We start from the raw sequence: 11715 nt of genomic DNA on the forward strand, positions 1-11715 counted from the left end.
ATTGTATAAACATACTGTAATAGTATAGAAACATAGTTGCAGATTATTTATTTGAATTACATTAACAGTTTTTAAAACAATTCTTATTATCAGGTGTCTAGATTGTTTGCAGTTTCATGATATTACAAATGACTCTGTATTTCTATCTATAAAGTCCCCCCCCCCTTATTTTTAGTTATTTGCTGATTAGCTAGATTCCCAAAAATAAGATTTCTAGGGGCATTGAGAATAAACATTTCTAAGACTCTCTCTCTCTCTCTCTGTCTCTCTCACACACACACACACATGCATATAGTGAAACTACTTGTATGAGTTTACAATTCTATGTGTAAAAAGGTCCATGAAATTATATCTTCACCAACATTGGCTGTTTGCTGAAAAAAAGAACTTGGCTAATTTAAGATATAAACATTGTTTCTCATAATTTTTGCCCTATTTTCTTCTCTTGTGGGAAATGCTGGGTGAGGGACAGGCCAAATCAGAGGGTCCCATGGGAGCCAGAAACAATTTGTGGAGCTGAAGCACTATCAGGATAAATAAGTTGAAAGTAAGACACTGATCTGAGGGAAGCATGTACCATGGAAGCAGTGTTTGCAGCTTCAAAGAGTGGGAGAGGCAGCACAGAGTGGCAGAGCCATGGGTCATGTGGAGGAACTTAGGAAGGGCCAGACATTGGTGTCATGTACAGGCCCTGTGTGGGGAAAAATATCTTCTGTAGGGAGAGGATCTTATGATATAGTCTGGAGGGAGACTTAATATTGTTCTTTACATTCTTTTATGCCACTTAAAACATATTTGTTTTACTGTGTACATATGTTACTTTTCAATGAAAAGTTAGTTTATTAAAAAGGAGAAATGAGGAAAATTATACTTCTTTAACTACTAATGGGCTTGCATACTTTTCATATATTGTCAGTCTCTTTTAATTTCCTTTTATTTTACCGATATGCTAGAGAGTTGGGCAAAATTTTGTAGTAAGATTTTTTAGATAATTTTCTTGTTATATTTCTAATGTATTCCTGTACCTTACCCTTTTATTAGTTGAACATTTTTATCATAAGATTAATTTAATTAAAGAATTTTCCCCCCCTGGAAAATTTTTTTCCCTCCCTTATTAAGCAGAGGTGGTTCCAAATCTCATTTCTTCATTTGCTTAGTTTCCTCCTTTATCTCCCCAAAGACATGGACGGACTACATTGTTTCTTAATGTTTTCCATTCATTGGTATCCTCACGCATGTCTAAATTTGTGGTACTGTGGCCGAAAAACTATGGGTTTTAATAAGTGGAACCGGAATTGAGGGTGAGCTAGGCCTTGAAACTACTATTGCTCACTGTCTTTCTGAAGAAGGAAGCTGTGTGGAGGAACTGTGAGGATTGGTTGGGCTTGTTCAAGTCTGCGGGGCCGTTGATATGGGAGCCCATAGGTAGGTGGTGGAATGTATTTACGAGAGAGAAATGTGGAAAGGTGAAGGGTCACATGAACTGGGAGCGCTCCTCCTGTCAGGCGGCCTGGACAGGGGAGCCAAAGTATTCAAAATTACCACTATGCACGAGTTCGCTCATGACCACAGAGAGGCAAGTGCTAGTTCATTGGCTCAAAACTGATATTTTAGTTAACTGATTGGAGGAAGAGTAGGAATATTTACATTCTACACAGTCTCAATTATTGTTTACACTTGAATGTGAGCAGTTATTTAATCTCTCTAGTTAACTAGTCTTTAAAAAGAATTGGTGCGATACCTTCCCTGAACTGTTTCATAAGTGTTTTAGTGCGAATGAATGAAGTTTCTGTTATAAAATAGTAGTGAATTTTCTTTTGCTTTTGTTTATTGTCTTTGACTATGTTTTATCACTTTCTCTGAATGCATTTTTCATTCCTCATTTTTGGAATCCTTTTTTTGTGTGCTCTTTTCTGTGTTAATATGTGATGTGCCCTGTGCCTACTCTTTGTGGCCATCCGCATTTTAGATTTCTTCCTTCAAGCATTACCAAAAAGAAGTAGAAGAAGAACTTTGTGAATAGAGAGAGAGACACTTATTTTTCTCTTTTTCATAGATGCCTGCTAATTTATGCCTCCTCCTCCTCTTTCCCTGAAGGACCTTTGGGCATTTTTCTCTATCTCATACTCGAGAGAATGGAAAGCTCCAATGCCTTGTATTGCTAGATGTGTGTTTAAAATATGCCCTATTCTTAGAGAGTAACTAAAACTTTATATATCTTCTGTTTTCTCCCCTTCGAGGCAAAGTGGTTCAAACCGCAAATTACCTAACGAGTAAAAGTGGTCATATAGCAATACTAGAGGAATTTTTATCTTGTTTAGTATAGCTAAACCATCCTTGATGGGAGTGTTTTCCAGTGAGTTAGCCTTGAATGGCTAAGGAGATCAACAAAGAAATTATATTTTAATGGAAGGAGACTGGTTAGTATGTCTTTAACAATTCGTTTGAATCACTTGAAATGAATTCAAGTTGGTAAGGTATGTTGCCAACTTATATGTTTTCATAATGTTTTAAAACTGTTTGGATATAGGTCTGTAACTTACCAAATAACTAAGGAGAAATGACAGAATTTTAAAAATATAAATCAAGACAACTAAAGCTTTTCTTTTTGCTCTAGTAGGGAGCGAGGACTGATAAGGAATACTTGACCAAGAAATGGAATATTGTATTTTATTCTTGCTTATAAATGTTTAGCAGTGCTCTCTGAAGGAAATGCATAGCAAGCTATGTTAAGATCATTTTAAGTTCTATACAATGCTGTTATATCCTATTGATACTTTGAATTTAGTCTTGAACAGCTCAGAAGGAGTCCGGCTATTGAGGTCAACAGATTTGCCAGGGAAAACTTTGTACTTTACTTATCAAATCACTTTCATACCAAGATACCCCTCTTATTCACTGTACGATACTGAAGCTCTTACCTTTTCCTCTGTTCATCGTCTTTATGTGAACATCCTAAGACCTGTTTTTCCTATAAATGAAAGAACACTTACTGATTTCCCCATTGTCATTTAGTTCCTATAAATCGACCCACTCAGTAGAGCAAAGTAATTCCTTTAAAAAATGCATTCCTTTACTTCTTATTTGTTTTCTTTTGATAGAAGCTATGCTTGGTTTGTCCTTAAGACAATATAAAGTAGTGTTGATGGTTCTCAAAAGTGTGGTCTGCAGACCTCTGGGGTCCCTGAGACCATTTCAAGGGTCTGCAAAGTCAAAACTGTTTTCATAATCATATTAAGATATTATGACTTCTTTTTTAGTGTTAATATTTGCATTTACATTGCAGAAGCAATGGTGTGCAAAACTGATGACTTGGCATTAACCACAGCAGACATCAAGCTATACTCATAGTTATTTTATTCTCTGTTGTCACACATACTCAGTTAAAAAAACAACAGCAGTTCACTTAAGAATGTCTTTGATGAAGTAATAAAAAATATGAATTTTATAAAGTCATAACCCTTGAGTACACATGCTTTCAATATTCTGTGCGACAAAATGAGAGTACACATAGAAGACTACTGCATACCTAAGTATGTTGTCTCAAGGAAAATCATGAGTGTGATTGAGTTCCAAGCTGAACTAGCTGCTTTTTTCTTGGAACCATCCTTTTTTACTTGGAGGAGTGACTGATGGATGAACTGTGGTTATTCAGATTTGCGCATTTGGCAGACATTTTCCCATGTCTCTATTTTATGCCTATCTTTTTCAGGCCTAACCGTCACCATTGTGCTTATATTTCTGTGAGGCTCTAGTGTTTACAGAGCGTTTATTTATATCTGGTATTACAGATACAGATGGTCTGTGGATCTGAGTTGAATTACTTTAGCATATAATGCTGAATTTAGGTAGAGATCGAAAAAAATTAAAATTATAAAAGAATAAGAAACAAATTAAGTCTTCCAGGGCTAAAATTATGGTCTTCTAGGATATTTAGGTTTCTTGTTTTGTTACTACCCGGCTTTACACTTCACTGTTTCTGCCTATTCATGATGGAATTCCTCCTCAATTTTTCTGCAAGGATTTTTTTAGAAGGCAGGAGAAATTGCCAATATCAAAAGATTTCTCTAACTTCATCTCTGGGTATATGGCTAACTAGGAGTAGTCTGTTCCTCTTAGATTTCTATTACTCTTTTCCTCTACACCGATGTGTGGATTTGTATGAAATTTCAGTTTTAACTGGTCTTTTATTTGTTATGGCTTCTACAGAATCTTGCCTGCTGGAATCCTTCAAATCCTGAATGTCTCTTACTTGTGGTGAAGGAACTTGTGCAACAGTATCACCAATTCCAATGTAGCCGCCTCCGGGAGAGCTCCCGCCTCATGTTTGAATACCAGACATTACTGGAAGAGCCACAGTATGGAGAGAACATGGAAATTTATGCTGGGAAAAAAAACAACTGGGTAAGAATTTTTGAGAATGGGAAAAAAGATGACTTCATCTATAATAAAATAATCAATTCAGATGTTCATTTGAAAATCCTAGTCATTTCTTTAAGTAACCATGGTCTAGGTAGCCTATATGTTTCTCGTAATTTAGAGTTTAAAGAGACCTTAATGTTTGTCTAGTTCATTGTGTTTCTCAAAGATATTACCTGGGAAGTTTGTAAGATTCAGAGTCTTATCCCCAGTCCCAGATATTCAGCAGTCAGAGGTGGAGCCTGAGGGCCTGCACGTGCTACCAGCCTCCATGTCATTCTGATGTATGTGGCTTGCAGGTCACATTTTGAGACACTAACAAGTTTCCCCCTCCTTTGAAGGGAAGACTTCTCCAATATCCCAGTCAGGTAAGAGAGGTCAGTAACTCTGGAATCTGCTAGCTTACATGGTGCCTTTTGTATTTTCTTTTTGTGACTTATAATTATATGACCCTTTAAAAATTCAAGTCAGACCTTATTGCTCCTCTTCCCAGAACCTTATGTACTTCTCTTTTATCTCTCATAGTAAAAGCCAAGTCCTTCCAGTGGTATAAAAAACTCTATATGGAGAAATGCAAATCAAAATCACAATGAGATACCATCTCATGCCAGTTAGAATGGCGATCATTAAAAAGTCAGGAAACAACAGATGCTGAAGAGGATGTGGAGAAATAGGAATGCTTTTACACTGGTGATGGGAGTATAAATTAGTTCAGCCATTGTGGAAGACAATGTGGTGATTCCTCAAGGATCTAGAACCAGAAATACCATTTGACCCAGCAATTCTATTACTGGGTATATACCCAAAGGATTATAAATCATTCTACTATAAAGACACATGCACACATATACATATGTCGTTTAATATGCCAGCACTCTCAGCAAAGGCATAAAGAACTGGAAACGCAACCCAATTGCTCCATCAGTGATAGACGATAAAGAAAAATGGGCACATAAATAACACCATGGAATGTCTATGCAAGGCCCTAAAAAGGATGAGTTTCATGTCCCTTGCAGGGAATCTGGGAATGGGAAACCGTGATTCTCAGCAAACTAACACAGGAACAGAAAACCATACGTGGCATACTCTCACTGATAAGTGGGAGTTGAACAATGAGAACACGTGGACACAGGGAGGGAAACATCACACACCACACACCGGTGCCTGTTGGTGGGAGGAGGCTATGGGAGAGATAGCATTAGGAGACATACCTGATATAGATGATGGGTTGATGGGTGCAGCAAACCACCATGGCATGTGTATACCTATGTAACAAACCTGCGCATTCTTCACATGTATCCCAGAACTTAAATTTTATATAAATTATATATGATTTATACCTATATACAAAATATATTTATATATTTTGTATATAGGTATAAATCATATATAATTTGTGTATTCTTCAGCACACCAGATATTCTCCTGCCCAAGGGTCTTTGCATAGGCTGTCTGTTGTTAGGGATGTTTTCCCCAGATATGCACATGGCTAATACTCTTCTTCCTTCAAACTTCTACTAATGTTATGTTCTCAATGATGCCCTGTTAACACCCCCAGCAGCCGTTTTGAGGTATAATTTACATATCATAAATTTACCTCTTTTAAGTGTACAGTTAAATGATTTTTAATAAGTTGGCTGATTTGAGCAACCACCACCATTATCCAGTTTTAGAATGGTTCCATCACCCCAGTGAGATCCCTCATGTCCCTTACAGTTAATCTTGTTCCCACCTCCAGCCCTAGTTAATCACTAAACTACTTTCTGTTTCTATAAATTTTCTTTTCTGAACATTTCTTATGATGGAATCATACAGTATGTGGTTTTTGTGACTGACTTCTTTCACTTAGCCTATGTTTGAGGTTCATCCATGTTGTAGCATATATCAGTACTTCATTTCTTTTTGTGGCTGAATAATACTCCATTGAATAGACATACCACATTCTGTTTATCCATTTACCAATTAATGGACACTTGGGTTGTTTTCACTTTTTGACTTTTATGAATAATACTGCTGTAAGCATTCATGTGTAAGTATTGGTAATACCCCTTTTAAACATTGTGACTTGCACCCGTACCCTCTCCTCTATTTTTTACTTTGCTCCATGTGGCTTTTTTGCATTTCCTTTTGGCATGCCATGTAATTAATGTATTAGTTACATGTTGCTATATAAAATAATCATTCTAAAACTTAGTGGCTTCAAACAATAACATTTATTATCATAGTTTTTGGCAGCAATCTGGGTAGGCCCTTTGCCTCAGGGTCTCTCACAGGCTATGCTTGAAGTGTTGGCTAGGGCTGTGGTCATCTCAAGGCTCGACTGGAGATGGAGTCATTATAAATGCATGCATGTGGTAGTTGGCATAGTTCACTTCCTCATGGGTCGTCGAACTGAGGGCCTGAGTTCAGTGCTGGCTGTTGTCTGGAGGCCGCCTTCAACTGCTTCCCTATCTATAGGGCAGTGCACAAGATTCAGAGCAAGCAAGTAGGGGAGAGCAAGAGGGAGTGTGTGAGCAAGATAGAAGTCACAGTCTTTTATAACCTAATCTTGAAAGTGACAGCCCATCACTTTTGCTGTATTCTATTTGTTAGGTCCAATACCCCACCCTCCCAACACACCTACACACCCCACACACATACCTACACACACACACACAGAATTACATAGGAGTATGAATACCAGAGACCACTGGGAGCCACTTAGAGGGAGCCTACCATACTTATTGATTATGTTTATTGTGTGTCTGTCCTCATTGGAATATAAAATCTTATGAGGGCAGGGATCATTGTTCACTAGCAAATCACAAACACCTGGAACAGTGTCTTCCACTTCATTGGTATTCCATAAACGTTTTTGAATGAATGAATGAATAAACTCTCATTAAGCACAGAATAACTTTAGGTGCTCTTCTGTGCTAATTCTTTTAGGTTTCACTGTCTTTCTTAGGCTAAATAACACTCCTGCTTTTATTCTTCAGCTTTTTCTTTTTCTTTTTTGGAGACAGAGTCTCGCTCTGTGGCCCAGGCTGGAGTGCAGTGGCGCAATCTTGGCTCATTGCAACCTCCGCCTCCTGGGTTCAACAATTCTCCTGTCTCAGCCTCCTGAGTAGCTGGAACTACAAGCGCATGCCACCACACCCGGCTAATTTTTGTAGTTTTAGTAGAGACGGGGTTTCACTGTGCTGGTCAGGCTGGTCTTGAATTCCTGACCTCAGGTGATCCACCCGCCTTGGCTTCCCAAAGTGCTGGGATTATAGACGTGAGCCACTGTGCCCGGCCTCTTCGGCTTTTTCTTAAAGGTTTTGATTTTAAGGTTTTACACGTGATTAATGCCTTCGAATCAGCATGACTAAAATTTTTGTTATTACAAATCATGTTGTTTGTTCAGTTCAAGATTTTTTTCCTTTTGTAAAGTCTTGAATTTATATTTCAGTAAAAGACACATAACACTACATTTGCCATCTTTACTATTTTTAAATGTACAGTTCAGTAGTGTTAAATATATCCACATTGCTGTGCAACAGATCTCTAGAACTTCTTCATCTTGCAAATGAACCCATTAAACACTAATTCCTCCTCCCCCCAGCACTTGGCAGTCACTTTACTATTTTCTGTTTCTATGGTTTTGACTCCTTTAGATACTGCATATGGGTAGAATCATATATTTGTTTTTTGTGACTGCTTATTTCACTTAGCATAATGTCTGCGGTTCGTCAGTGTTGTACCTTGTGATAGGATTTCCTTCCTTTTTAAGGCTGCGTAGTATTCAATTGAGTGTATTTACCGTATTTTACTTATCTATTCATCCATCAGTGAACATTTGGGTTGCTTCTACCTCTTGGCTATTGTGAATAATGCTACATTGAACACAGGTGTGCAACTATCTCTTTGAGATTCTGCTTTGAGTTCTTTGGGATATATACCTACAAGTAGGATTGCTAGGTTATATACAATCCCATTTTTAATTGTTTGAGGAATTTCCATACTGTTTCCTTAACGGCTGCACTATTTTACATTCCCACCAGCAGTGCATGGTTCAAGATGCAAACTATTGATTATTTTGAAACATTAATATGTTTATATGGCTAATAAGGAAAACTTTGTTGAACTTAGTTTATCCTCTATCCCCAGCATTTTCCTATTAAATAATTGACTTAATTGTCCTTACATAAATGGATGTTAGGTTAATTTGGCATGACTTCTTGGTGAATGTGTGTTGTCTTTAGTGCTGACAGGCTCATCTGAAAGCAGGAATCACTGTCAAACTAACCAGTCTTTAGTTTTTAGGATTTGCCTTCGTGTCTCATTCCCCCTTTTAATATTAATGTGAATTTGAATATAATCCAGTTTTATGGCACCCTTTGTTACCTAATAATTTTCAAAATGTTGTTTAGTGGCTCAGCTAATACTTGAGGTGTAGTTCATCTAGGTGTAGAAGTTTGAATTCATTTCAAGCAGATAGTTTGTATTTATAGTATTTTTAAACTTTCTGTTTAATGTGACCGATATTCCTTTCTTTACTTACAAAACCTACTACTGCTACACTTATCTCAGTTTATTTTGATTTGATATTAAGTAGTTTGTAAACATTAGGGCAATGGTTATGGATTCAGGTGAAGTAAAGAAACTGAGAATCCTTTAACAAGGCAAAGTAGACTGAGGTTAAGCTTATGGCAGACCAGGCCTAGGAAAGGCCTAGTAGAAATGGTAGCTGAGACTATAGGAGTAAAATTATGAGTTGGAATCGGGGAGTAGGTCAAGAAACAGGGTATAAAAGTGAGTCTTGAGGGATGAACAAATTAGAGCTTGGCATGAGGGTTCAGGAGTATTAAAGGACAGCCCGCTAATGGAGGAAAAATCTAGACCAAGATTCTGGAGATAAACACTGGACCCTGGCAAAAGAAAGGAGCTTGATTTTGCGCCAAGATTTTTTTGAATCAGGGACTGTATTAGTTTCCTATTGCTGCTGTAAAAATTACCACAAACTTGGTGGCTTAAGAAAACACAGATTTATTATGGCATAGTTCTGGAGGGCAGAAGTCTGAAATGGGTCTCCCTGGGCTAAAATCAAGGTGTTGGCAAGGCTGCATGCCTTCTGGAAGCTCTAAAGGAAACCATTTCAGGGTACTGAAGAAAGTTGCAGATATGCTCTCTGGGACATTATCTTTGAGAAATTTTGGAGAAGCAGAAAGATCCTAGAAGACTGTTGTAAGTGACGACATCCTGGAGATTTTTAAAGAAATTAAGCTCAGATCTTTAAGTAGATGATTTGCAAACATTAAAATAAAAATGCAGTAGTCAATTGGAAAATAGTTGGGTAATTGGGAAACTATCATGACAAACTTAGTTTGCTTGTTTAAGGAAGGGTAATATCATAAACTTAGATGATCTCATTTTCAGTGAAGCACTTGGTCATTCTCTCTTAGTATTCTACTCATGTATGCTCCTTTCTTAGTTGTTGGGATCTGTGGAAGCGTTCCACCTAAAAGTTTGGGTGTAACTCTTATCAGCCTCAGGTGTTTTGTGGAATGTCACAGGGCTTTTCGTTTGACCTTTTCTTGTTAAGGGTTTTGTTAGGGACTTGAAGGAAATCATACAAAGTATGAGTTTCTTTTTTCTGCTAGCCTAGAGCTTAAAAAGATAGCTATTGTGAAAGATTACAGAATCAACATTAAAAATTATTTTTGTGTGCTGGAATGCTGCACCGAACTAACAAGATGCACTTTAGTAGGGCTAAGCCAGTGTGGGACTAATAGCATTTATGAAAAGTCTACTATGCTAGGTTTTGGGTTAAAAAAAAATAAAGTAGATCAGATATGGCTTTGGCTCCTGAGACTGTTAAAATCCAATTTAGAAGGTTTAATATATATCTGTAAAAAAGGAATTTGAACAATACTAGATAGATTACAGCTCAAATGGAATATACAGGCTGTGTGAGCAGTCAGCAGAAGAGACAATCACTGAGGAAGGGAGTGACCAAGGAAAGCCTTTACTGGTCAACTGCTGACCTAGACCCTGAAGGAAGGTGGACATAGATGGCTCTCTCAAGAGAGATGGTCAGTGGGTTATATGATTAGGGGAAACTTAGGGGCATGACATATATGGGCAACAAGAATTGTAAGCATATATTCAAATGGCTTACTGATCAGTAAAACACATCTATTATGTGTTAGTGGCATTTTGCAACATGAGGACATTTTTATCTGAAATAAATGGATATTTATTATATTAAAACGATAATAGTATATTCTCTAAATGAAACATTATAAGAATCAGTAGGTTCTTCCTGATCTGAATGGAAATTCAAGTATTTTAGTTTTTTTCAGGTCCAAGTAGTCCATCTCATAAATGCTTGCTATGAAAAATCTAAGACTGGGAATGATTATTTAATCCTTTTGCATTACGCAGTTCTGTATCTATTAGAGAGGATGGTCTTTACTGTTGTCGTCACTGAATTTTCTTTCTGCCACATATATTTATATTCTTAAAACATTTCTGCTCTAAAAGTATAAGGCTTTGAAAAACCTGATACGCTTCTTCCTTTTACTATCAGCTGGCATGAGGAAAATGTTACCATGTAGAAGAGGAAAAGAGTTCTGATTTACTATCAGTCTTCTGACAAGCCTGCGAATTTGAAATACACTATTCTCCCCACCCTATGCAGACACTCTTCTCCCTGCCCCCAAACCTCCATTTAGAGAGTTTTAGCAAGCATACCTTTGAAAGTAAACATTTACAAAAAATGCCCATTCTTTATTGTCTGATTCTTTACCTTTTATTTTATCAAATTGTTTCTCCTTATTGCTTTGCTCATCTCTTTTAATGATTTTTAGACATTGTAGTCCTTGTCTATGCTGGTTTTATAATGTTTAAGAAATACAAATAATAATTATAAAACTATAATGTTTAGGAAGCCCCTGTTTTTCTAAACAGGTGAAAACAGATGACATTGGGATTCAAGCTTAATGTTAAGAATGAAGAACACGTTTCCACTGCATGCTCAAAGTCGTTTTTTAAAAGTGTATTTTGTCAGGTTTCTCAAAGATCAGATGGTTGTAGATGTGTGGTATTATTTCTGAGGGCTCTGTTCTGTTCCATGGTCTATATCTCTGTTTTGGTACCAGTACCATGCTGTTTTGGTTACTGTAGCTTTGTAGTATAGTTTGAAGTCAGATAGCATGATGCCTCCAGCTTTCTTCTTTTGGCTTAGGATTGTCTTGGCAATGCGGCTCTTTTTTTTGATTCCATATGAACTTTAAAGTACATTTTCCAATTTGTGAAAAAGTCATTGGTAGC

At 37.1% G+C, this 11715-nt stretch overlaps 1 protein-coding gene across 5 annotated transcripts in view; it reads left to right on the plus strand.

Moving 5' to 3' along the window:
• BABAM2 (BRISC and BRCA1 A complex member 2) overlaps window positions 1-11715 on the plus strand; it is a 460475-nt gene that overhangs the window by 141069 nt on the left and 307691 nt on the right. For all 5 annotated transcript variants that reach the window (XR_001886531.1, XM_017876999.1, XM_017876997.1 and 2 more), the window contains exon 5: window positions 4210-4404. Coding sequence is in view for 4 of the 5 variants with exons in the window: in XM_017876999.1 (XP_017732488.1) it covers window positions 4210-4404 (195 nt within the window). In the remaining variant the exon portion in view is untranslated. The remainder of the gene's footprint in view (window positions 1-4209; window positions 4405-11715) is intronic.

Source organism: Rhinopithecus bieti, unplaced genomic scaffold, assembly GCF_001698545.2.
Source record: "Rhinopithecus bieti isolate Rb0 unplaced genomic scaffold, ASM169854v2 scaffold_7681, whole genome shotgun sequence".
Taxonomy (NCBI): Eukaryota; Metazoa; Chordata; class Mammalia; order Primates; family Cercopithecidae; genus Rhinopithecus; species Rhinopithecus bieti.